This window comes from Bos indicus, chromosome 27, assembly GCF_029378745.1.
Source record: "Bos indicus isolate NIAB-ARS_2022 breed Sahiwal x Tharparkar chromosome 27, NIAB-ARS_B.indTharparkar_mat_pri_1.0, whole genome shotgun sequence".
NCBI classification, from domain to species: Eukaryota; Metazoa; Chordata; class Mammalia; order Artiodactyla; family Bovidae; genus Bos; species Bos indicus.
Genome location: NC_091786.1, coordinates 33050845 through 33076214, shown reverse-complemented (window position 1 = coordinate 33076214; position 25370 = coordinate 33050845). Strand labels below are relative to the sequence as shown.

At 54.6% G+C, this 25370-nt stretch overlaps 1 protein-coding gene and 1 long non-coding RNA gene across 3 annotated transcripts; one reads left to right on the top strand and one right to left on the bottom strand.

The window, feature by feature from the left end:
* Positions 1–1674: 1674 nt before the first annotated feature.
* On the top strand, positions 1675–19417 carry LOC139180117 (uncharacterized). Of its 2 annotated transcripts, XR_011564434.1 has the most exons (4): positions 1675–3266; positions 5336–5441; positions 15646–15768; positions 19069–19417. It is a non-coding gene; the product is annotated as an uncharacterized lncRNA (long non-coding RNA). The 2 variants fall into 2 exon arrangements; XR_011564433.1 differs by lacking the exon at positions 19069–19417 and having other exon boundaries at positions 15646–15866.
* Positions 19418–20432: 1015 nt separating this feature from the next.
* Positions 20433–24738, bottom strand: ZNF703 (zinc finger protein 703). Its single transcript, XM_019953524.2, has 2 exons — positions 24291–24738; positions 20433–23297 (listed from the first exon to the last, which is right to left on the bottom strand). The coding sequence occupies exons 1-2, from the start codon at positions 24522–24524 to the stop codon at positions 21768–21770; spliced, it is 1764 nt and encodes a 587-aa protein (XP_019809083.2). The 5' UTR covers positions 24525–24738; the 3' UTR covers positions 20433–21767.
* Positions 24739–25370: the final 632 nt, after the last annotated feature.

Below are 25370 nucleotides of genomic sequence, written 5' to 3'. Positions count from 1 at the left end.
CGGTCCCAACCACTGAGCTGGAACAAAGACCCCAGACCAGGGACACCCAAGGGAGAGATTCACCTACTCCTGTGACCCACACACTTCAGCTCACAGCGGGGATCAGATGGGGGTGAGCCTTGCAAAGCCATCCAGCTGGGACCTTCCCATTGTAGCACAGCCTGAAAACCAAGTCTGTCTGGCTGTCCATTTCAGGTCCCTGCTTCAAATGGAAAAAAAGCAGCAGGACTTATGCTGGTGATTCTCTGCAGTGTTCTGGCCGTGGTTCACTGGGCCGCGGCGGGTGAGACGAGGGTGAGGTGGGAATCCGGGTTTTTTACGATGAGTAGCCCTGTGAAGAGCCCTGCCAGGGGAGTTGTTGCTGCTGCCCTGAAAATAGTTTAATCAATACTGTCTTTCTAGATTCCATATGTATACATTAATATACAATTAATGTATTAATTAATACTTATTAGTTAATAAATAATGTTTAATTAATATACAAAAAATCTTTATTATCCTCTTTCCGACTTACTTCACTCTAATGGGCTCTAGGTTCATCCACCTCATTAGAACTGACCCAAATGCATTCCTTTTTATGGCTGAGTAATATTCCATTGCATACACGTACCACAGCTTCTTTATCCATTCATCGGTCATGATGGACATCTAGGCTGCTTCTGTGTCCTTGTTATTGTAAACAGTGCTGCAAGGAACACTGGGATACATGTGTCTTCTGCAATCCCACTACTAGGCACATACTCTATGTTTGGGTTTTCTGGCCCCGAGGCACATGGGATCGTAGCTTCCCGACCAGGAATCAAACCTGCAGTCCCTGAGTGGAAGGTGAAATCTTAACCACTGGACCACCAGGGCAGTCCCAGGGCCCACATTCTGAGGAGCAAGCCTTTCAAAGGGAATCCATGTGAGTCCAACTTTCTAAAACCCTCGCCTGGAGAACGGCTTTCCCAGCTCTTTCTACCTGAGGGCTGCCATCTTTCAGAGTACTTTGCATATTCTCTGCCTTTTCTAGACATTTCCAGCCCTTCCTCTGAACCGACCTCTCCTCTGAAGGCTGGTGGCCCTGAGCATCTGTGCTGCTCCTTTGGCTTCAGCATCCATGGTCCACAGTTCTCCTATACTTGTTATTTCCCCAACTCGATTGCAGCTACCTGGGTCTCCCCCTCCCTTCCTCTGTCTCGGTGGAGCCAGGATTCCATGAGTAACGAAGCCCTGACTTGATCTGCCCTCTTGGAGCCTGGAACTTCTCTCCTGTGCCCTTTGTCACCTTGCTCAGTGGCCCCAAGAATCCTTGGTGGGCGCCATCTCTCTGTCCCTGTTGCCCAGGACTCTGTTTCTAGAACAATTGGATGGAGTGTGTTCCTCTCCTAAGAGAGGGCTGAGTTCCGGAATGGGGGTAAGAGCTCCCTCTTGGCAGAGCTGGGCCGGCCCAGCCAGGCGGCCAAGGGACCATTGATCTGAGTCCAGTGAAAAAGTGGCTTCTCGGGAGCCCTGGATCCAGGCCCACTTCCAGACAGCTTCTTCTTTCAACGCGTTTTCCTGTGTTTTAACTGCACAAACACGCCCGTTCCCAGCTGTCCCTGAGAGACAGTGATGGTGGTGGCGGTGACCACAGCAGGGGTCAGGAGGGGCCGGTGGGGAAGTCGGGCTGGGGGCGCCTTGCTGTATTCGAGACCTTTCCGTGGTCAGGGCTGAGGTGATGTTGTGGGTCTGCAGATACAGTCGTTTGGACTCTGACTCCTGCGACAACTTGGTGACGCCTAGGAAAACATACGTGAGTGTAGGGCGAATTCACAATAGACATCTCACCTCTTTCTTCTGCCTTTTATACCTCCCTCTCATTTTCATACACACGCACACACACATACACACACACACTCACTCACAAGCACTTAACCAATTAAGTCTGTCGGGCGCTATTTGAGGATGATGGTGTGGAATTGTGCCTGAGTCGTGTCCGGCATCATTAAATGTCAGCATTAACAATACGGCACTTGGCAATCAAGGCTGCTCTGTGGCTGTTAGTCATTAATCACCATCTGACAGTCCTGAATTGGAAACGAGGAGTCTGTTCACATGTGCTCCGTGGACCCAGTTACCCTCTCAGTAATCAGTCTCGGAAAACTTTTCTTTGACTCTCTGCCTGTGAGGGCCCCTGTCCTGGCGAGGGGGCGGGGGTCCTTAGGCTGAGCCCCTCTCCTCCCCTTCTTCCCCATCCCCTTCCCCTCCTTGTCCTCCTCCAGCTGCGGAAAGGAGCCCAGGTCCTAAAAAAACAGGGGAGAGAGGAGCATATTGTTTTTGGCCTACCCTTTCCCTCTTAGGCCTGTTTTACGTAGCCTTGTTTTTCTATTTTAGCTCCACGGCCAGGAAAATTCTTTTTCTCCCTGAAGAAATTCTGAAAGACAGCAGGGAGCTCAGTTCTGTTCCAAAAGCTGGTGGGGTCAGTTCGTCAAGTGCGTCCTCAGGTGTGAACCCGTGTCTGGTAGATGGGTGGGGGGAACCTGATGAATTTGGGGGATCACTTTCAGCCACATGGGTCTGAATTTCCACGGGTCTTCTGGGTCCCTTTGCAGAATTGAGACCGAGGACTGTTTCTCCTTGGGGTCTAATCTCAACACCTCTCTACAGCCTTACCCATTCGTTTGTTCCAGAAATATCCACTGAGTGCCTGGGATGAGCCAGGCACGGGCTGGACCCTGGGGTGGGAGCACTGAACATGGACCCGGGTCCCTCCCTTGGGGTGGCGGCTGTGAGTGGGTGAGATGGGGCTCAGAGACAGAGTCTGTGTGGCCCCAGGCTTGCTCTCTGTTGGGGAGTCTCTTCCTCTGCATTCTTGGTGCGTGTGCTGTGAGCCTGCTGGCTCCTCCTTGGACACGAGCATCTGGGAAAATGGTCAGGTTCCAGAGCTTTCCCAGCTGACGTCTCGTTCCCAGCAGCCCCCCGCTCTCTGCCTACCCAGGTGGGGCTGCTCCCCAACAGGTGAGCACTGATGTCTTCAGACATGTCGCCTTCTCCCTGGACCCCTTTCACAAACACATCTAATGATATCTTTTCAGGATTTTGTTCCTTAACTCCAAGGAATGAGTTGAGTGGGGGCAATTTCAGCCACCGTGGCGAGGTGGTAGAAGAAGCAGGTCAACGACGGCCTCGTCCCCATGTGGGTCTCCTCTGCCTGCCTTGAGGGTTTGCCACTCCAACCAGGATTCCCCAGGGTGACCGCCTTGTCCCCAGGACACCTCTGTGCTGACGAGAAGGAAAAACTTCAGGTATCAGTGCAGGGTGTGCCTTCTTGCTGTCTTCCCTGTGGCTCTGTCTGTGGTCCTTCCTCTGAGTTTCACCCCTGGGTCTCCTCTCTCAGCCAACTAAGAACTTCAGTTCACAGATACTGACCAATACCTACACCCTTTCGCTGTTTTCCAATTAAATAGAATTCAGCAAACTTTCACTGACTGTCCACCACATACCTGGAGCTGTCCCAAGCACGCAGGGAACACAAGATGAATAAAAGATCCTTCTTGCCTTTAAGGAATTTATGGGCTGGCAGAGGGCTTTCCAGGTGGTGCTAGTGGTAAAGAACCACCTGCCAATTCAGGAGACCTAAGAGAGGCAGGTTGGATCTCTGGGTCAGGAAGATCTGCTGGAGGAGGGCATGGCAACCCACTACAGTATTCTTGCCTGGAGAATCCCATGGACAGAGGAGCCTGGTGGGAGTTGCAAAGAGTTGGACATGACTGAAGTAACTTAGCACGACTTAGCACGTATGGAGGGTGATGAGGGGTCCTCTTATAGAGAAGAACTAGAAAGAGGATAAAATAAGGGGCTCAAGGGGTTCAGAGCGAGGGAAACCGACAAGTGGCTGGGGTCAAAGGACCATTGAACTCGTGGGGAAGGAAAGAAGGAACATCTGGATGGACTGGTCTGTATGGGTCAGTTTGTGGCGGACTTGGAAGCTGGATTAAAGGTTTGGCCTTAGGTAGATAAGGCCCATGGGTTTCCAGGAGTAAGAAACACACCCTTGCCTATTTCATCAAAAATATATCTTTCAGAACGAGGGACGGCTGAGTTCCCTCTCAAGCTTTACATTCCAGGCCAGAACCATGTAATTATAGGTTGATTTGAGTGATCATCAGCTGAACTTTGGTCTCTATCAGCAGCCATCCGTGCCACAGCTCTGGGAGCTCTGTCCTGGGGTGTTCCCGTGACTCTGAGAGGTCCTGGCAATGCCAGTTCTACCTCCGTCTCCCTCTGGCTTGCGTGGGTTCGCAGCTCTGCCTTGCTCCTGTGGCTGGTGGCCCTGGGCGCGGGCTGACTGGTCTGGTCTCTTAGTCCCAGCATCCCTTCTTCTCCCAATTCATCCCCTCCTGGTTCTTCCAGGGCCCAGCCTGCATTTTTGTCCTTCCGTGGGGGCACAGCTACAGGGGATAGTGTCTGCACGGCAGGGGAAAACCTGGCTGCTGATAGGGTGTGGACTTCTGAGCCCGAGACACTCTCCCTGCCTCACCTGCCTGACTGCACTCAGCCTTCACAGCTCAGCCGCAAGGTCACGTTCCCAGAGACTCTCCCTGGCCACCTTGTTCTAAACGAGGACTCCTTGTTACCCGCTCTTTGTACGCACCGCGAAACAGTTTGTTGTTGCTGCCACCACAGTTTACAATTGTTTTTTCAGAGGTTTGTTTGTTCGGCTGTAGTGGGTCTTTGTCACTGCACTCCGGCTTTCTTTAGTTGTGGAGAGCGGGGGGCTACTCTCTAGGTGTGGTGCTCAGGCTTCTGCCTGCGGGGGCTTCTCTTGTTGCAGACTCTAGAGTGTGCAGGCTTCGGGAGTCATGGTGCCTGGGCCCTAGAGCCGCTGGCATGTGGAATCCTCCAGGACCAGAGATCGAACCGGTATCCCTTGCATTGCAAGGTGGATTCTTAACCACTGGACCACTAAGGAAGCCCCTCAGTTTGTAATTATATATTGATCTGTTTCGTTTTTCCCCTGCATTAGTCTGTAACCGCCATGAAGGCAGGCGCTGAGTGTCGTTTTGCTCACAATTGTACAGCCCTGTGCCAGGTGTGACTTGGGTACTCAGGAGGTGATGTGGACTGAATGCCTTGGGTCCGTCTTGTGGCTGGATGATCTCAGAGCTGGTTGGGCATTTACCCAGTGGCCTGCTGCTGCTGCTGTTAAGTCACTTCATTTGTGTCTGGCTCTCTGTGACCCCATGGACTGTAGCCCACCAGGCTCTTCTGTCCATGGGATTCTCCAGGCAAGAGTACGGAGTGGGTTGCCATTTCCTTCTCCACACAGTGACCTAGGGGTAGGGAAACTGTGGGATTTCTCTGTCTTTTTCAGAAGGAAAGAGAGAGCAGAGAATGGGAAGTGAGCAGCCATGAAAATGAATGAAATAGCACCATTTGCAGCAACATGGGTGGATCTGGAGGTGATCATACGAAGTGAAGTAAGTCAGAGAAAGACAGATACCACATGACATCATGTATGGGGAATCTAAAAACAACATACAAGCCAACTTATTTACAAAATAGAAACGGACTCGCAGACGTAGAAAACAAACTTATGGTTACTAAGGGGAAGTGGAGGAAGGATAAGTTAGAAATTTGGGATTAACATATACACACCACTATATATAAAATTGGAGAAGGCGATGGCACCCCACTCCAGTACTCTTGCCTGGAAAATCCCATGGACAGCGGAGCCTGGTAGGCTGCAGTCCATGGGGTCGCTAAGAGTCGGACACGACTGAGCGACTTCCCTTTCACTTTTCACTTTCACGCATTGGAGAAGGCAATGGCAACCCACTCCAGTATTCTTGCCTGGAGAATCCCAGGGACGGGGGAGCCTGGTGGGCTTCCGTCTATGGGGTCGCACAGAGTCGGACACGACTGGTGACTTAGCAGCAGCAGATATAAAATAGCTAAACAACAAGGCCCTACTGTATAGCACGGGGAACTATATTTAGTATCTTGGAAGGACTGATGCTGAAGCTGAAACCCCAGTACTTTGGCCACCTGATGTGAAGAACTGACTCATTGGGAAAGACCCTGGTGCTGGGAAAGATTGAAGGCAGGAGCAGAAGGGGACGACAGAGGATGAGATGGTTGGATGGCATCACCGTCTCAATTGTCATGAGTTTGGGTAAACTCCAGGAGTTGTGATGGACAGGGAGGCCTGGTGTGCTGCAGTCCATGGGGTTGCAGAGTCGGACATGACTGAGCAACTGAACTGAATTGAATAACCTATAATGAAAAAGAATCTGAAAAGGAGTATGTATATATAACTGAGTCAGTTTGCTCCATACTTGAGACTAACACCACATTGTAAATCAGCTATATTTTAATAAAGAAATGAGGCATGAAGAGGGTAAGCATGACTTGGCATTCTTGGGGACCTTCCCCCCACCCCCCTCACCCTGCTCATGATCTGGCCCCATGGAGGATGCTTAGCTTCTCCAATAAGAGACACTGGGAGATGGCCCTGGTTTCAGAGACCAACTTCTCCTTAGATGGAGTCCCCAGACCTGGGAGCCTGGCTTGAAAAAGACAGCTATGCAAGTTCCAGAAAGAACCAAACAGCCCGTTCCTGATCCCAACCACCCTCCACCAGCCTGTTCTTAATGGCTTCTGAGCTTGGAAACCCCAAAAAGTTTTGGGGACCATTCTTTTGCCGTACTCGTGGACGAGCCACAGTGTGCTGGGGAGATGGGAGAGGAGAAGAGGAGGGAAGAAAACAGCTCAGAGCAGGGCTGGCCCGAGGGAGCAGCGGGAGGGGGGTGTTAGTGTTGGGGGTCGGTGGGAGTGCACCCACTTCCTCTTTCCCCACTTTCCAGGGGTCTCCCTGCTGAGCGGGCTTGAGGGTATGAGAGCTGAGGGAGGCAGGGCAGAGGGTGAAGCCCTCAAGGCATGAGGGATGGGGAGGAGACCCTTGACTCCAAAGGTGGTCCTCAGCCAGGGCTGGTACCACCCTGGGGGTGCTGGGATTGTACTTTGTCTCTACGATTGGTGGGCGTGGGGTGGGGAATACCAGCCAGTAGTGTCAATTTTTTAAATTTGGTTTTGACTGGAGTGTGGTTGCTTTACAATGTTGTGTTAGTTTCTGCTGCACTGCAGCATGAATCAGCTATGCTGCTGCTGCTGCTGCTAAGTCGCCTCAGTCGTGTCTGACTCTGTGCGACCCCAGAGACGGCAGGCCACCAGGCTCCCCCGTCCCTGGGATTCTCCAGGCAAGAACACTGGAGTGGGTTGCCATTTCCTTCTCCAAGGCATGAAAGTGAAAAGTGAAAGTGAAGTCGCTCAGTCGTGTCCAACTCTTCGCAACCCCATGGACTGTAGCCTACCAGGCTCCTCCGCCCATGGGATTTTCCAGGCAAGACTACTGGAGTGGGGTGCCATTGCTTTCTCCCATGAATCAGCTATAAGTACACGTAAATCCCTTCTCTCTTGAGCCTCCTTCCCACACCCCCCACCCTGCTAGGTCATCACAGAGCCTGAGCTGAGCTCCCTGCACTATGCAACAGGTTTTTGTTGTTGTTATTGAGTGACTAAGTCATGTCCGATGCTTTTGCGACCCCATGGACTGTAGCCCGCCAGGCTCCTCTGTCCATGGGATTTCCCAGGCGAGAATACTGGAGTGGGTTGCCATTTCCTTTTCCACACTGCAACTTCTCACCAGCTTCCCACCAGCTATTTATTTTACATGTGGTGGTATTAATATGTGTGTATATATAAATGCTACTTTCCCAATCCGACAGGTAGTGTCTTGAGACCGAGGATGCTCATCTTTCTGCCCTACATGGGAGATGCCTTCCCAAGTGGGAGTTGTCTTGTTCCCAGGGTCCCATCTGAGAAACACTGACATGAGAGAAAGATAAGGACTCTGATGCTTCACTCTTGGGGGTGTAGGATGCCCGTGGTTTCCATCCCCAGAGCTCCTGAGATCCTCAGGGTGGGGAGAGTGGACAGGCCCACCCCTGACCACGGGGGCGTGTGACACGGCGCTCAAGGACAGCCTGGGTCACCGCCTCCTCATCCCCCCTCTTCATCCCCTCTGCACCCTGCAGGCCCGCAGGGCTCCCCAGCAGGCCCTGAGCACCCCGCCCCAGGCCTCGCGACTGTGCCATGTAACTTGTAACTTTTTCCATATGCGGGGCTGCTCCAGTATCAGAGAAAGGGGAAACGGCCTGGAGAGCTAGAAGTGGGTGTGGGCGGAGGTGAGGTGGTGGTGGGGGCGTGTGTGTCGGAGGGTTTGGGGAGAGGCTTTTTTTGGGGGGGCTGTGTTGCTGGGAAGGGGGCGGGGCTTGGGGAAGTGGATGGCCAGCCTCTGGCCTGTTGGGAGGACGCCGTTGGCACCCGGAGAAATCCATCCAGCGGAGCCAACCCTCATTAATCATCCGGGCGGCTGAACTGCCAGCTCCTTTCAAGATCTTTCAAGAAGGGTTTTCACCCAAAATAGAGTTGAAAATGTGCTGGGCCCTACTCAGAATCCCATCAGTCTGGGCATTATGGAAAGTGTCGGGCGGGCTGTGACGGACAAGGCACACTCTGTTGCAGGGGTCCTGACTCCCACAGCCTGTCATATCAAGCGCCTGATCAAATTTGACAGCTTCATTTGTACCTACAGAATAGATAAAAGGGGCTGTTCATTGAAACAAATGGAGGGGAAGGTGGGGGGGAGGAACAGGAGGTGGGAGGGAGAGGGGGCAAGTGTGTGCGGTGCTGGGGGGACGGATGGCCCCGGGGAGGCGGTGGCGGAGGGCCATGGCTGTAGGGGCAAGGGGGTGCCAAGGAGGATGCTGCCAAGAGCAGTCTCTCCTGCAGCACCCCTGGAGAAGGGGGCGGGGTCAGGGGGAGACAGGTGAGTTTCAAGAAAAGGGCACTGTCAATGGAGACCCACCTGTCAGGGTCACACTGAGGGGCTCCCCAGCCCCTGGTGGGGGGCTCCGGGCCCCGAGGCTGTAATTGGAGCCAGGAAGCTGGCCCTGGAGCAGGAGAGTCCGGGGTGACTGGCTGTGATGCCGGGATGTGGGCCAGCTCGTGGGAGGTGGGTCTCAGCTCCGAGCCCCGAGCTGAGGCTTGCGGGTGGCCCCCAGCACTGACTTCCTGAGGGTTACATCCGTAGGTGTCCGTGTTCCTTGCAGATGGCAGCTGGTTGGCATGGGCTGGAGGACGTCCCCGTACCCCTGGCACAGTCCGGCTTTGGCTTTGTTCAGGCTGCCCCACTGGCCTGGAAAGACCCCTTCTTGCTCCTTCCGGGGGGTTTAGTGAACAAGGGAGTCCTCCCAGACCCCCCAGAGTGCTCCAAACGCCTTGCAGTCTTCGCGGCTCCCCTTCGCTTGTTAATGTCAGACTTTATGTCATGTTGTTAGCATGTATTTATTTTCAATTAATTTTATTTTAATTTAATTTTTAAATTTTGGCTGTACAGGCTCTTCAACGGGGGGCTTCCCAGGTGACGCTAGTGGCAAAGAAACCACCTGTCCACGCAGGAGATGCGGGAGACGTGGGTTCGATCCCTGGGTCAGGAAGAGCCCCTGGAGGAGGGCACAGCAACCCACTCCAGTGTTCTTGTCTGGAGGATCCCATGGACAGAGGAGGGCCACAGTCCACAGAGGATGCAAAGAGTCAGACAGGACTGAAAGGACTCAGCATGCATGCACAGGCTCTTGGCTGTGGTGTGTGGGGGCTTCTCTCAGTTGTGGCCCTCTGGGCTTAGCTGCCCCGAGGCATGTGGGCTCTTCGTTCCCTGACCAGGGATTGAACCCACGTTCCATGCACTGGAAGGCAGATTCTTAACAACTGGACCACCAGGGAAGCCCTACTAGTGTGTGTTTGTCCAGGTTCTCCTACCAGACCACAAGCAGTTTGGTGCGAGGGTTGGGGGTGTGTGTCTGATGTGTCTTCTCTGCTCTGATAGCATTTAGCACACTTAGCAGGTTTTCAAGGAATATTCTCACAGGAGACTCCACAAGGCTCAGTGGTGACATCAGGAAGCCAGCCTGGGATCAGGGGGTTCAAGGTTCCTGTCTGACCTCTGGTCTTCAGAGGAGAGGGTCAGAGGTCAGCAATGCTCTCCGTATGCTGACCCCGCCCACCTGGCGCCTTTGGAGGACTTAGACGCTCCCTTCCAGGCTGATGCAGCCCAGGCTGGTGGTCATGGGTGGCCCCTGGAGCCCCCTCAGGCTCCTGTGTCTGGACAGCTCTGGTGGCAGGAACATAGATTTCTGAAATTGGATAGACCTGGTAGGGGGTCTTGCCTTTTCTGCTCACTGACTTGGTGACGTTGGGCAAATGTGTTTAAGAGTAGATTTACTGCAGAGAAGAGGTGCTAGGATTAAGTAAAACCTTGTGTGGGAAGTACTTAGCACAGTGCCTGGCATACGGCAAGCACTCAATTAATGTTCGAGAAGGAAGAAGGCCGGGTCTGGTCCGGTTGTCCAGACCTTTTTCCTTTGAACTTCAAGGACATGCTGTTAATGGCACGTGTTTGTTAGTGACCATCGATTCTTATCACTCTGAATTGATCCTTAGTTTTTTGTAAGTTTCACAGATGGAAGCTTTGCCAGAATGCAGTGCCCAGAGGTGCAGTGCATGGAAGTGCAGTGCACATCTACCCCTCTTGTCAGGAGTGGATGTTAAGATGCTGCCTCAGGGTACGTCCCTCGTGGTCCAGTGGTTAAGAATCTGCCTTTCAATGCCGGCGAGGTGGGTTCGATCCCTGGTCAGGGACCTGAGATCTCACGTGCCTTGGAGCAACTAAGCCAGCATACCGCAACCAGAGAGACCCTGTGCTACAACGAAGATTCCATATGCCACAACTGAGACCCAGTGTAGCCACATAAATACATAGATATTAAAAAAAAAGATGCTGCTTCAAGATTACATGGTATGTGGAAGGTCACGAACCTCTTTGAACTTCAGGATCTCCTAGCCCTGGGATGTCTGTCCTACCGGAGCGAGGTCAGCCATGTCCGGCTAAAGCATTCCATCCCAGTGCCTTTCCTGTAATTTCAGACGTAAACTCTCTCCAGGTGAACAGGGCTGTGTGAGCTTGGAAGGGCTTCTGTTGGGGAAGGTCTGGGGAAGCGGGTGGAGGTGAGGGAGTGAGGGGGAGGTGAGTTCTGTCCTGGCTTCCCCCTGACACACTTTTGTGGCCCATGGCAGTCTCTGCATGCCCTCATCTCGCCAGAGAGTTAGTTTTGCCCTGATTATGGGAAGGGCAGGGTGAAAGCCAGTCAGAATGCTCAGAAAGCACCTTTGGGGGGGTTCCCCTCCTGCTCCCCTCTCCTTGTGGGCACAAGGGAGGGTCAGTGACTTGCCCTTGCAGTTAGGAGGGGCCAGAGGATTATGAGCAGAGGTTATATGTGCCATTTTTGGCCTGAGCTGTGTGACTGTTCATGCCAGCTCTCCTCCTGCTGAGACTGGCAGGGACGTCAGGGGGCCTAGTTAATTATGTGCAACACTATGATGCTTCTGAGTTTCACCTTGGTTAGACTGAACCAGAGTCCTAGTTATTTAACCAAACTCTGCTTCCAAAAGAATTCTGTGGATGTGATTGAAGTCCCTAATCAGATGACTTTAAGTAGCTCAAAAGGGAGATGACCCAGGGTGAGCCTGACCTAATCAGTTGAGCCCATTAAAAGATGCTTCTCTGAGCTCAGAGACTCTGTAGGGCTCATGCTGGTAGAGTTTCAGCCTATTTGTGATCTTGACTACCTGCCTGCCTTAAGAATTTCTAACTTGCTTAGCTAGCCACCATGATTGTGTTGTCAACACCTTACAATAAATGCCTTGCTATTAATATATTACTGGTTCTGCTTCTCTGGTCAAATTCTAATTTATATGAGATCCCTGTCAACCCATGATGGAGATGTAGTATAGCTGAAAAATAAGCTTTTGTTGTGTTAAGCCCCCAAGATTTCTGTGTTAATTTGTTACTGCAGCATGCTGCTACTGCTAAGTCACTTCAGTCGTGTCCGACTGTGTGTGACCCCATAGACCGCAGCCCACCAGGCTCCCCCGTCCCTGGGATTCTCCAGGCAAGAACACTGGAGTGGGTTGCCATTTCCTTCTCCAATGCATGAAAGTGTAAAGTGAAAGTGAAGTTGCTCAGTCATGTCTGACCCTCAGTGACCCCATGGACTGCAGCCTTCCAGGCTCCTCCATCCATGGGATTTTCCAGGCCAGAGTACTAGAGTAGGGTGCCATTGCAGTATCTAGCCTATACCGACTTTTGCAATAGCATTAATAAATCCTGAGTCCATCATATCTTAATTAGCTTATTTATCTATCTCCTACTAGACTGAAGCTCCTTGAGGCTAGGGCCAGAGTGTGTCTCATCTTTTTAGTGCCCAGAGGAGACCATAGTACCTCATACGCAGTGGGCACTCTGTAATGTTTAACAAGTGAGTCAAACTCCTGCACTCAGCAGTGTCTCAGCTCTTGGAAGGACCCATGTACTTTCAATTGCACAGTGTCCAGCAGGGTCCAAGCACATGTAGACACACTGGCCAAGACATTCTGATGGGATAGTTCCCCTTATTCTATCCATCCGCAGCATCTAAACCCACCTGGGTACAAAGTCTGAAGCTACTGGCTCAGTGCAGAGTTTTATAGTCAGGACTGCATTTGTATCCTGATTCCACAGCTCTTTCACTGTGAAATCGTGAGCAATTTCCTTAACCTCTCCAAATCCGTTTTTTCATGAGAGTGAACTGCAGGTTTGTTGTAAATATTAAATATTTAACTGTGCCATGGCATACACAAAATGATGCTTACAGAGATGCCATAAGGCAGCGGTCCCCAACCTTTTTGGCAGTAGGGACCATTTTCATGGAAAACAATTTTTCCATGGACCAAGTCGGGGGGATGGTTTCAGGATGATTCAAGTGCGTTACACTTATTGTGCACTATTTCTATTACTATGACATCAGCTCTGCCTCAGATCATCAGGCATTGGATCCCGGAGGTTGGGGACCCCTGCTCTAGGGTGTGCCTGGCTTATTGTGTATTTGTTTGGTGCTGCCTGTATTTGAAGTTGTCAAAAGTGAGAAGGATAAGTGTGACTGTGTAGTCATACTATTCCCTTTATGGACTGGGTGCAAGCCCGTATATAACTCACCACACACACACACACACAAATTCACACCTCCACCTACCCAGGAGAACAAACAGGACACAGGGAACGTGCAGGGACATCTTCCAAATGACTGTTTCCATTCTAAAATCTGGCCTCCGATTTAAACTCCAGGAGGATCATTTTATTTTCTGTTCCAAAGATCGATGGAGATCCCCACTGCCCACTCAGAGCAACGGTCCCCCACTGTGGTTTGATTTTCCTCTGCCTTTCATTTCTTCCCTCGCCAGTTCCATTTTCCAAAAGCAATTGGCTGTAGGCTGTGAAAAATAAGATTCTTTATGTAGACCTTGGTTTAACCTCCCAGGATTCTCAACACTATTTAAAATAATAATGCTTGACCCACTTAAGCATCCAAGCAGCCTCCGAAACACGGGCATCACCGTACCCTCAGCATTTTGTCGAATGAACCAAGTATTTTCATGCTTCCTTCTTTCCCTGGATGGAAAGTTCACATTACCGTATTCTCGTGGACCCTCCGCCCGCCCTGCATCACGGAGGTGAAGTCACAAGGAATCTTTTTCTGGATCTTCCACATTTACTGTCCTGATGGGAACTTCAGAATTGCATTAGACTGAGGACCACTGTCAGAGCCAACTCCAACCAGCATAGTGCATCACCCTTGAAACATTTAAAAACTCATAGACTATTTCGATTAGAAAGGGCTTAAATGTGGAGGAAAGGGAACTCTTGTGCACCCTTAGTGGGAATTAAATGGGTGCAGCCACCATGCAAAAGATTATGGTCGTTCCTCAAAAACCTAAAAATAGAACTACCGTATGATCCAGCAATTCCACGCCTGGGTATATATCCAAAGAAAATGAAAACACAAATTCAAAAAGATACATGCATCCCAATGTTTGTAGCAGCTCTATTTACTATAGTCAAGATATGGGAACAACCTAAGTATCCATCAACAGATGAAGAGTGGATAAAGATGTGGTGCGTGTACACACACACACACACACACACACACACACACACACACACACACACGGTGGAATACTACTCAGCCATGAAAAAGAACAAAATCCTGCCACTTACAACAATGTGAATGGACCTGGAGAGTATTATGCTTAATGAAAGAAGCCAGAGAAAGACAAATGCTGTCTATTATCACTTATATGTGGAGTCTAAAAAAATGAATGAATGTGTAACAAAACAGACATGCAGAGAACAAATTAGTGGGGAGAGAGAAGGAAGGGCAAGAGAGGGGTAATGGAGTAGGAGGTACAAACTGCTATGTATAAAACAGATAAGGTATGAGGATATATTTTACAGCACAGGGAAATATAGCTATTATTTTACAATAACTTTAAATGGAGCACAATCTATAAAAACATTGAATCGCTATGTTGTATACCCAAAACTAATATAATATTGTAAATCAACTATACTTCAACTACAAATAAATAGGATACTTCATGATAAAAAAATGCTTAAAGATGATAAGGACTAACAGTTGCACTTCAGAAATGGGAAAAAAGAGACTCAGAGAGATTAAGTGACTTCTCCAAGGTCGCACAGCAATAATCTTCAGAACCAGAGAAAAATCCAGGTTTTTCTGGCCCCTGCTTCAGTGCTCTTTCTAACTCTATGTATGATGACTACAACTTTCTGGACTTATCAGGGGCCAGGGTGCGCCTCCGCTGACCTTGGATCTGGGGACGACCGAGGGGAGGCAGTTTCCTTCTCTCTCTGGGCTGCAGGTTTTTAATGTCTTCTTTGTTTGTTTGGGGCCCTGGAGACTGCGCTGAGGGGAGAGACTTTCGGCTGCTCCCTCAAGCCACCAAAGGACACTCACACCCTGGGTCTCCGTGTTGAATCATACAGTCACTTCATTTCCACTCAGCCGGCAGTTTCCGTTTCTTTTCTCTTAAGAAGTTTCCCAGCACCTCTGTGATCCAAACCCACCGACAGCTTTTCCTGTCTTGGGAAGTATTAATAAAGCTGGCGATAGGCCACTGCCCCTGGGAAAAACTTGTAAAGGCACTTCATCTAGGAAGAAGCATAAACCATTTCCAGGTCTGGAAGGTACAAGTGGGTTAAGAGAAGCCTGTTCTTGTATTCCAAGGGGTGGTTCCCGGACCAGGGATTGAACCCAGGCCTCTGCAGGGAAAGCACCAAATCCTAACCACTAGGCCCCCAGGGAACTCTGGGGAGCCTGTTCTTTGATCTGCTGGCTTGGAGCTCTGGCTCAGCCTGCTCATCACCATGGAATGAAGGTCTCATCCATCTTCCAGCTTTCAGAAGAAGACGGGCCTGAGGGGAACTGGGGAGCCTCCCAACAGATCAGGGCTCCCGTGGGAAGGTAGCCCCAGCGAGCTCTCCCTCCAGCTGCTGCAGCCCAACCACTGATCTGCACAATTAGCCCCTTATTATAATTGGTCAAGTTCCCCACTGTCTGCACTGCACAACTGAATGCTTACTAGATCTGCATAAATGCAGTGGTAGAGAATACTCTCTCATTCTCCATCTCATGGGTGTGTCTTGTCTCCCCCAACTAAATTGGGCAGGAATCTGGTCTGAGTTTTCTTCTGTGTTTCCTGGCATCCGGTGTTGCGCTGGTCACATAACAGGAATCCTGTAACCTCTGCCTTGGTGATCCACCTCCTGGAAGTCTGACTCTCCAACACCAGGTCTGTATTTTCAAGCAGCCATTTCCGTGCTGGTCATTAGGTACACCATTTGTCAAAACAAACTGTGCAAGTGGAACGAAGTCAATAGCACTCTTGTGTCCGCCGCCCACTTTTTAAAAGTTGAAATCAACCATGTTGTGGTTTGGTTGCTCAGTCGTGTCCGACTCTTTTGTGACCCCCTGGATGTAGCCTGCCAGGCTCCTCTGTCCATGGGATTTCCCAGGTAGGAATTCTGGAATGTGTTGCCATTTCCTTCTCCATGGGATCTTCCCGTCCCAGGGGTTGAACCTGAGTCTCCTGCATCGGCAGGTGGATTCTTTACCGAGCCACCAGGGAAGCCCCCAAATGAACCATGGGGCTCCATCAATTTCCCGCAACCCCCCGACCTTGTTCCCACCCCTGTGTGGCAGGGTGGCTTCGATTCTGTTTTTAGCTTGGCCGAGCCCATCGACCCCCTCCCCGACCTCCCCGCTCTGCTGGGTGCCTTTCCTGACCTTGGACTCAGGGGCTGACAGCTGGTTTGGGGGGACCGGAGGAGAGGATGAGGGCATGCTGAGTGTGACAGTAGGGGGGGCTTTGTCCAGGGGCCAGGGTGCGCCTCCGCTGACCTTGGAACCGGGATGACCGAGGGGAGGCAGTTTCCTTCTCTCTCTGGCCTGCAGGTTTTTAATGTCTTCTTTGTTGGTTTGGGGCCCTGGAGACTGCGCTGAGGGGAGAGACTTTCGGCTGCTCCCTCCCTCCCGGACAAAAAAACGGTGCATGCTTTTCCTGTTTAAACAGGGCACAGTTGTGAAGTGCCCTGACTGCATACACCGAGGCCCGGCAACGGCTGCAATAAATCAATAGGAAAATAGAAGCTGCCAGTTAGACTAAACAAGTGCATTTGCAAAGACGGCTAGCTCTCATTAATCACTCTGACAGTCCTAAAAACACATTTCCCCTTTAATGACTGTATTTGGATAATCAGTGCTTTTTCCTCCTCAGTCAGAGTTTGAGTAACAGACAGCTGGTGTTATTACGGGCCATCAGGGAGGGGGTGTGGGGTTTAGGGTCGAGGGGGAGCCGACCACTGGAGGTCTCCTCGTAGGGGCCGGGCTGCCATGCGATAATGAGGGGGAGCTTTTGTGCTGTCATTGATGGCTCCTGGGCAGCCATGTGCAAGTTCCTCCCCAAACTTTGACACCCACCTGCATTCTGTGGACACAAAAGCCTCAGGGTGGGGTTTTGGCGGGGAGGGGTTGGCAGGTTTCACCTGGCTTGGGGAGGAGGCAGCCAGGCGAGGAGCTGGGCCCATGTGATCTGGCTTTGTTTCCGTGAGGTGACTTTGGCTTTCAGGAGGAAAGTTTGAAACCCGGGACATTCCTCTTTATAAATGATGTAACACATTAATGCACAGCGCATTATGAAAATGGTAATTCAAACCCATAGTGCTCCAAATTAAACCATACATTATCGGATGCACTCAACCATCTATTTTGCAAAAAGACAGGATGAATGAAATCAAGTCAAACAGAAAACTGGAGTGCAGCTTCCCCTGCAGAATGATTAATATAGGACAGAGTCACGGCATTATTGGAAGACGGATTCCACGGAAACCCAGACATCCATCAGGAAGGGGTTAGTTCATATGCTGAGAGACACATCCCAAGATGCTGGAGAGGCTAGGGCAGCTAGGGCTGCAAAGGATGGAGGCCCCTGCACCCCACACCTCCCCCGTGGGCTGCAGATTCTCTGAGGATGGGTTTGAAGGGTGACTGGGAAGTTAAAAACAACCCCCTGCAATTCTGTTGAGCAATATCTGAGGGTGAGTGAGGCCTCCCCACCCTTCTCTTCCTCTCCCTGCTGTCCATGAGGCCACAAAAATAACCAGGCAGGAGGTGTGAAATTATGACCCCGAGCCAGGAACGTCCAGTGTCTAAAGGTCCAGCTGTGTGGCTGTCACCCTTCCCAGTGCCTGGGGAACACAGGCCCCCGGTTCTGGCGCCTGGAAGAGATTAGGAGGAGGGGCGGGAGGAGGGCTAGAGAAAGGAGGAGGAGGTGGAGCCATGGAAGGTGGAGGTGATGCTGGAGCACAGAGTTGCTGGATGAATTATTTATGCAAATGAGCAGCTGGTGGGCAGCATTATGGCTCTGAAAACAGCAACTTTGTTTCTGTAGCCCCTGCAAGTAACACACTGCCCCCCCCCCCCACCCCCAGCCCCAGTGAATGAAAACAGCCACATGTCTTGGGACCCTCACCCTTTTATGGTGGGGAGAGCTGGCGGCGGAGGGTGAAACCTGGGCCACTCCAGGCTACAGTGCCTGCCTGCCCTTTGAGTCACAGCGGGAGCTGGAACCAGCCTTTCCAATCAGGCCAAAGGCATCCTTCCTGGTCTGCAAAAGCCAATGATACATTTTCTGGGGGAAACCTCCTCCTCTGAGGAGTTTCTAATGTGCATTCTCACACCTTTCCTGAAGCCAAGTACCTGGAGACAACTTTCTTTCATTATATGGGGAGATACCAAGTCTCTTCCTTTCTCCTGTCCCAACAAGGGGAGCCTGTGGTCCTTAGGAAGGTCTGAAGACCATAGTGTTAGTCGCTCAGTTGTGTCCGACTCTTTGCGACCCCATGGACTATAGCCCATCAGGCTCCTCTGTCCATGGACTTCTCCAGGCAAGAACACTGGAGTGGGTTGCCATTTCCTTCTCCAGGGGAATCTTCGCCACCCAGTGATCGAACCCAGGTCTCTTGAATTGTAGGCAGATGCTTTACTGTCTGAGCCACCAGGGAAGCCCCTGACCATAGTTTAAGAGAAAAGTTTAACTCCCCCTGCGGAAGGAGCAATTTCCAGCAGTTTTAGCAGGCATTAGAAACAAACAAAGGTACCTGAAAGAAAGAGGGAGATTTGAGAGGAAGGGAAGATTAACCAAGAGCAAACAAAATAACAGAGATAAAGAAAAAAATAAAGCAAGTAGCTACAGTTCAGTTCTTTTGAAGCTTGGGGCCAGTTTGAACTCTGAGAAGTCCGGTAAGGATGATCCCTCAGGAAGACTCTGAGCTCCCCTCAGGGGCGACTTCTTCAGGGCCTCCAGCCTCTCCCTTACCCTGTTTATCACTGTGGGCAAGGATGCCAGCAGACCAGCTTCCTTCCCTGGGGACACATACAGGATCTTACTCCAGGAGTACTATTTTCTGCAGAAGATGACTGAGGTTCTCTTGACTAGGGAAGGAATTTTGCCCAGAAACAAAGCTATAGGGGCAACCCCTCAAGTCCCAAACCCCACAAAACATCTTACGCTGAAGTTCTGTCAAATCCCTAGGGAATGACGCCCGATGAGTCCAAGACCCACCCTGTGAGGAGTTTGGGGCCATTTGTGGGATGAATCAGCGCAAGCAGAGACCCCCGTGACCTCTGGGTCTCCGGACATTTCTAAAGCACACAGTTTGTGGAGCAGGAATTGCCCTAAAGCCGCATTCTTCACCGAGAACGTCAAGCAAAACAACACGAATGGCAACAACAGCAGCTCCCAAAGCTGCGAGGCGCCTGACGCAGAGGAGCGCGGCTCGGAGGGGACAAGGGGGGCATTTTTCAGCGCGCCCAACAGGTGGCTCCACGCCTTAGGCGCATAAGGCCGAGCATCCAAGCCCCGTGGCCCGCTGCACCCCGACAGCTGGGCGCCAGGCGTCCTGCATCGGGAACTTGCGAGGGGCCAGCCTCAAGGGGCGCCCCCTGCCCCGGGGAGGGTGGGGTGGGAACGAGAAAGCACCAGGGAAGACGCGCAGGCCCCGAGGCCCCTTGGTCCCCTCCTCCGGACCCCGGAGACTCCCAGCGCAGTAGAGGGGTGCTCCGGCCCTTTCCTTATCATCCTGAAAAACAGCACCCTCGCTGTCGCCTGCTCAAGGATACAGAAGCCAGTATCTATCGTGCCAGCTCAAGAAAACGGGGAAACCGAGGGTGGCTTCTACATGCCGAGTCATTGCCGCGCCTTCTCCGCAAATCCCAAACTGGGGGCGCAGACGGCTGGGGCCCACAATCCAGCGCTAGGCTTAGGGAGTCCCCAAGCTGTGAGCAGCGCCCTTCGCGGCAGGTGCGTGTACCCGTCCTTGGACTTCAAGGTGCATGAAAGGCACTGCCAGGGAGAGGAAATCCTCATTTTTTGAGTGCGAAGCGCGGAAGGCGAGTTTGCGGCGGGCGCCAGTCGCTCGCCTCTCTGCCACCAGGTGGCGCCAGAGGCACGTCGTCTTCGCCGGCCCGCGGGGCCCAGGGACGGTGCTGCGGAGTCTCTGAGCCCCGGATCTTGGGTCCCTTCTCCGCCCCTTGAGTCTCGAATCTAGGCCCTTATCTAGAGGAAAAGTCCTCTTGCACACACTCTCTCCGCCCCGTCCCCAGGTGATGTCAAGGCCTTTGAAGTGAGCTTGGGAGCTAAATAACCGAGTTGGAAAAAAAAATGGGGGGGGGGGGGCATTTTATTATTTGTAGTGCGCTGGCAGTTTGATTTTCTCCCTCACCTCCCGCATTCCCCTTCCTCCCCCACTTTCTTGAGAAAACCCATTAAACTCGTCCTTGAACGGAAACCCGAGAAGGAAACCATAAGGTGTTTTCAATGAGAATAAAAGAAGGGCATCTGCTTAGGTGTCTGGAAGTGGGCCGGTGGGTGAGGCAAGACAGAAACACACCACGGTGTGAATATAGCCAAGTACTCCATTTATTAACAAAATAAGTCTTACCAAGGGAGAGCTCTATTCATCTCAAACGGGCCCCGCAGCCCCCTGCATCAGGCCCAGAGGGTGGGAGGGAGGGGATCGGGAGAAGACCCTGGGCCGAGTCTTCGATCCCAGTAACTGAGGGAGCCCACGGCCAACTCTGGGGACTCTTGGGTCAGGCCTGGGAAGGGGTGACGGGCTCTGCTGTGATCCGTGTGCTCCCTGACTCCCCTCCCACACCCCCAAAGGTGCTAAAAGGGTTGTACTGCCAGCTGATACTGCCACTGGTCTGCTTTGGAAGGATCTAGCAAGAATCACCGACCCAGCCCCCATCGCCAGGACAGGGACCCCTGCCCCAATTATCAGAAAAAAACAATGACTATTAATGCACTTCGCAAACTATAAAGAGCAAAGTTTCATGCCAGCAGGGCCTTCTAGGATTTTTACTTGAATGAGATGAGCCCTGCCGGCCCCCTCACCAGCAGGCGGTGGGACCACCCCGGGGTGTTTGGGGCCTTTCAGAGTCTGGAAAGGGGAAAGGCTATTGGAAGACTCTCCAGCCACTGACTCGTGTTCAGAGCAAGATAGGGGAGAAAGGCTCTAATTTGGGGGACCAGGGAGCAGACCAAGGAGCCCAGAGGGGAAGAGAGTGGCAGGGGAGTGGTCACAGGGCAGAGTCCCGGGGCCACAGAGCTCAAGACCTCCAGCCCCCAAGGTCGCTCCCAACACCCCCGAACGCGTTACAAAAAAATACCTCCTCTCTGTTACTTGTACAAAGAAAAAAAAAAAATCCAACAACAAACCAGAACCTCGAATGGACGGAAACAAGAAGGAATGAAGGGCAGAGGGGCGGGGCAGGGAGGAGGAAACGTAGTTTGAACGTTAGGAAGCATGCAAGCAAGTCCCCCCGAGAGAAAACAAAAAGAAGCTCCCACGCTGCCCCCTCCTCCAGGTAAAACCAAACCAATCCAAAAAAAAAAAAAAAAGTGGCAAACTTACATCTAAGAAAAAATAAAACAGAAAAGAAAGGCAGGGGGGCGGGGGGGGCATGTAGTTACTGCTGTGATTAATATTATTATTCGGGGAGGGGAGGGGCGAACAGACTCTTTGCATACCATTGACTCGTGTGGGTCGTTAATGCACTTATATTCCCAGCTTGTAAGCTAACATTATAGTAAATAAATACACAGTCCGGTGGGGAGGGGAGGGATCTGGGAGGTGGGGGGGGGGTTCCGGAGGCGGGGGCAGGCGGCGGGGGGGGGGCTGCAGCGGCGGCGGGTGGGGCGGGAGGGCGCGGGAGGAGGCAGGGCTGTGGTTACTGGTACCCGAGTGCCGAGGCGGAGGCCAGTCTCTGTCCGTACAGCGCGTACGGTGAGTAGTAGGGTCCGGCTGTGGGCAGCGACGGCACGGCCAGGCCCCCGGCTGTGGACAAGTGGCTCTTGCCGTACGGGTGGTACCGGCTTAGCCCCAAAGTGTGTGGACTCCTCAAGGACAGCGACCCCGGGCTGCCGGGGGCGGCGGGCGGGGGCAGGTGCAGGTGGCAGGAGGCGGCGGCCGCAGCGGCCGCGGCGGCGCTGCCCAGGCCTGAGGCCCCCGGGTAGGTGGCCAGAAGTTTCTCGGCGCCGGGCAGGGCTGTGTGAGTCCGCAGGTGGCTGAGCAGCTCCTCCGAGGTGGCGAAGCGCTTGTCGCACGGCCCGCTGGCCGCCACCCAGTTGCAGCTGTGCGGCAGCGGTTCGTTCTGCAGCATGAAGCCGTAGGTGTAGAGCGGGTGGCCCGGGAGCGCCGCCTGGGCGGCGCTGGACGAGAGCGCAGCCGGCTGCAGCGGGTGCCCCGGGTACACCAGCGGGTAGCCCCCCGCCTTCAGGCCGGGCCCGGCCGGGTCGTGCGCGCTGCACGTGGAGCAGCCCGAGCCGCCGAGGTGCGAGGCGCCGTGGTAACCTCCCAGGCAGTAGGGGTCTCGGCATAATCCCTGCAGGAAGGACGGTGGGGAGGCCCCGGTGAGCGGGCTGGAGCTGGGGGGCTTGCCCGGCGGCAGGCCCAGGCCCCCCGACAGCTGGCCTCCCACGAGGCCAGACTTGCTGGGATCCAGGCCAGGCACGAACTGAGACGGGTAGCCGGCGTAGGCGCCCACGATGGAGCCGTGGTAGCCGATGCTGGAGGGAGGCAGAGGGAACACCGAGTGACCCGGCTTGTAGGGCGACACCGGCGCCACGTGGCCGGCCCCCACCAGCGCGGAGGGCGGCTCCGACTTGCGCCCGGAGGCCCCGGGCTCGCCGCCGCCGCCACCGCCGTGAGGGCCGGGGTCCCCGCTGCTGCTGCGGCTCACGGCCGCCGGCTCCGGGCTGGGCTTGGACTCCTGGTCTTTCTTATCCAGCTCCCCGCTGGCCCCGGTTTTGCAGTCAGAGTGGTGTGGGGAGCCGCCCCGGGAACCGCCAGGGGAGGACGAGGACGACGAAGCGGAGACCGGCGCTCCATGCGGGGGGAAGGGCGTGCAGGCGGCGCTGGGCACCCTGAAGCCCGCCTTGTCTCCCGGGGACAAGGAGGAGGAGCTGGAGGAGCTGGAGGACACGGAGGAGGAGCCGCTGTCCTTGCGGGAGTCGCCGCCCCCGGAACCCTTGGAGTAGGGCTTGAAGCTGGACTTGTCCTCGGCCGGGGAGTCCCCCAGCTGCTTGAGCGCCGCAGAGGCCGAGGCGGCGCCCGAGGCCGAGCGGCCGGGGTCCTTCTCCGCTCCCAGCCCGTTGGCCGCCGCTACCGAGTTGAGCTTGGATGAGGGCGGCGGGTCCGGCTTGCCGATCTGCGAGCAAGTCTGGGCCAGCAACGCCAAAGGACTCTTCTTGGCGTCCAGCTGTGGGAGACAGCGGCAAGGGGAGGGAGAAGGGGGTGAGACCAGGGACCCACGGAGCGGCCGGGGGGGGGGGTTACCTGGGGGGCAGGGTGGGTGAGATGGGAAAGGAGGGCCTCGGGGAGACCGGCTGCGAGCGCGGGGGCTGAGCGCAACTGCGCTTACACTGCGCATCGGTAGTGGTGGGATCCCTCGCTGCCCCGGGTCCCGGAGGGCGCCGCAGGCCCTGGGGAACGGGCCGAGGAAGGCCTCCACCGAAGGCCACCCCGGTGGAAGGTGACTTCTCTGGAGTCGGGGCTGGGGGAGGGGCCGTGACTCCCCCCTACTCTCTCATCTCGTCCTCTCTAGGCCCGGGTTAAAAACTTATGCCTTCAGTTTGGGGAACTTCGCTTAGGACGGGTTTCTGGCAGTGACGCCGCGGGGTAGGAGCAGGGAAGAAGCTGGATCTTGAGCCTGGGCCGCCGCGGGCGCTTTCTTCGGAGCCCCCTTCCCTCCTGGGGAGGGCCCCCAGGGGAGCGGGAGGAAGAAGGAGCCGGGGTCGGGAGTGCCGGGGCGTCGTGCGCTCCAACCGGATGGGGCAGAAGCGGAGTGGGACGGGGGAGGGAGGTGGCGATCGGGCTTCAAAGAGAACAAACCCGGGTGGAGAGGTGGGGGTGGGGGGCCGAAAAAAGCCCAGGAGATAGGCTCTCTGGCCTGGGGACTGGGTGCCGAGGAAAAGTAAAGGGCCCAGTGGACACTCCAAAAGCAAATCCAATCCGAGAAAGGAAACGCGAAGCTCCGAAGGGCGAGCGTGGAAGGGGAACCTTCTCCCCCGGGGAGAAGCCCGGGGGGGAGAACCCAGTGGGCTCCGATCCCTCTGTATCTCCGTCCCTCCTCTCACTCCGTCGGCCAGTGGGGCCGGACCCGAGGGTCGCACCGAGCCGCGGGGCGCAGGGAGCCGGGCAGTGGTGGGCGGAATGGGGCGGGCGCTCGGCGGGCAGCGACCAGGGGACTGACCTCGATGGGGCTCACGGGCGTGGAGGACAGCGGCTGCAGGTACTCCGGGTGCAGGAGGTGGCCGGTGTGAGCGCTCAGCATCTTCAGTACCCGGATGGGGAGCCGGTTCGCCTGGCGCAGGGGGTCCGCCGGGGGCAAGAGGGACACCGCCGCCGGCCTCTTCCCGCCGCCGCCGCTGCCGCTACCGCTGCTCTCGGGTGTCCTTGGGTTAGATCCAGCGGGCGAATCGCTCATTTGGAGGAGGCAGTGCCGCTGGGGGGGCGGGGAGGGCGGGGGCGCACCGGGGAGGCGAGCTCCCGGGGCGGGTGGGCTCGCTCCGTAGCTCTGAGCGCGGTGCAGCGGTCGCCGCGTCTCCACCCCTCCTCCTCCTCCTCCGCTGCCGCCGCCGCCGCCACCGCTGGCCCGGGCGAGCAACACAAAAACCTTCGCCTTCCGCGAGCCGCACGTCAAATAGCCGCGATCGGCAGCCACACTTCAAAGGGATCGCCGCGCCCGCCCAATCGCCGATCTCGCCGGACCCCGGGGCGGGGAGAGCGCCCGGCGCCGCCGGTGGGCGGGGAGAGCCTTAAAGGGGCCGCGCCCGCGAGCCGCGGCCTGGCCCCACCGCCGGCCTCCTCCCCTGCCCCCAACCGGGCCGCCCCGGGCCCCGGGGTCCCGGCGAGATCAGGGCTTCTCCGGGGACCCTGTCGCTCTGCGCCCTGCCCTTTCCTGTCGCTCTGCGCTTTCTCCCTTCGCACGGCTGGGGTTGGGTGGGGTGGTGCTGGCCGGGGAAGGGGGACAGGTCACCCGCAGTCCGTGTGTCTCTGGGGTGGGGTGAACTGGGTGGGCTGGGGGATGGGGTAGGAGCCCCTGGCGGCCGGCTCCGGGACTGCCAAGTCCCAGCCGCTCCCGGAGGCCGCCTGGGGGCGGGCCGCGCCTCCAGAACCCCAGCTCGGCTCGGGTCCTGCTCGGGTTTTCAGCTCTTTCCCCCCTGACTTGGCTTCCTCCCGGGTGTGCTCACTAGGAAGCGCCCGAACCTCGGAGGCAGCCACAGTTCTCGCGACGCGGCGAAAACCGCTCCAGCAACTTTGAGCCAGCCCT

Coding starts and splice junctions, on each gene's coding strand:
- ZNF703 (XM_019953524.2), bottom strand. CDS start 24,524: ATGAGCGATTCGCCCGCTGGATCTAACCCAAGGACACCCGAGAGCAGC. Junction 23,298..24,290: donor CGCCCGTGAGCCCCATCGAG/GTCAGTCCCCTG, acceptor TGTCTCCCACAG/CTGGACGCCAAGAAGAGTCC.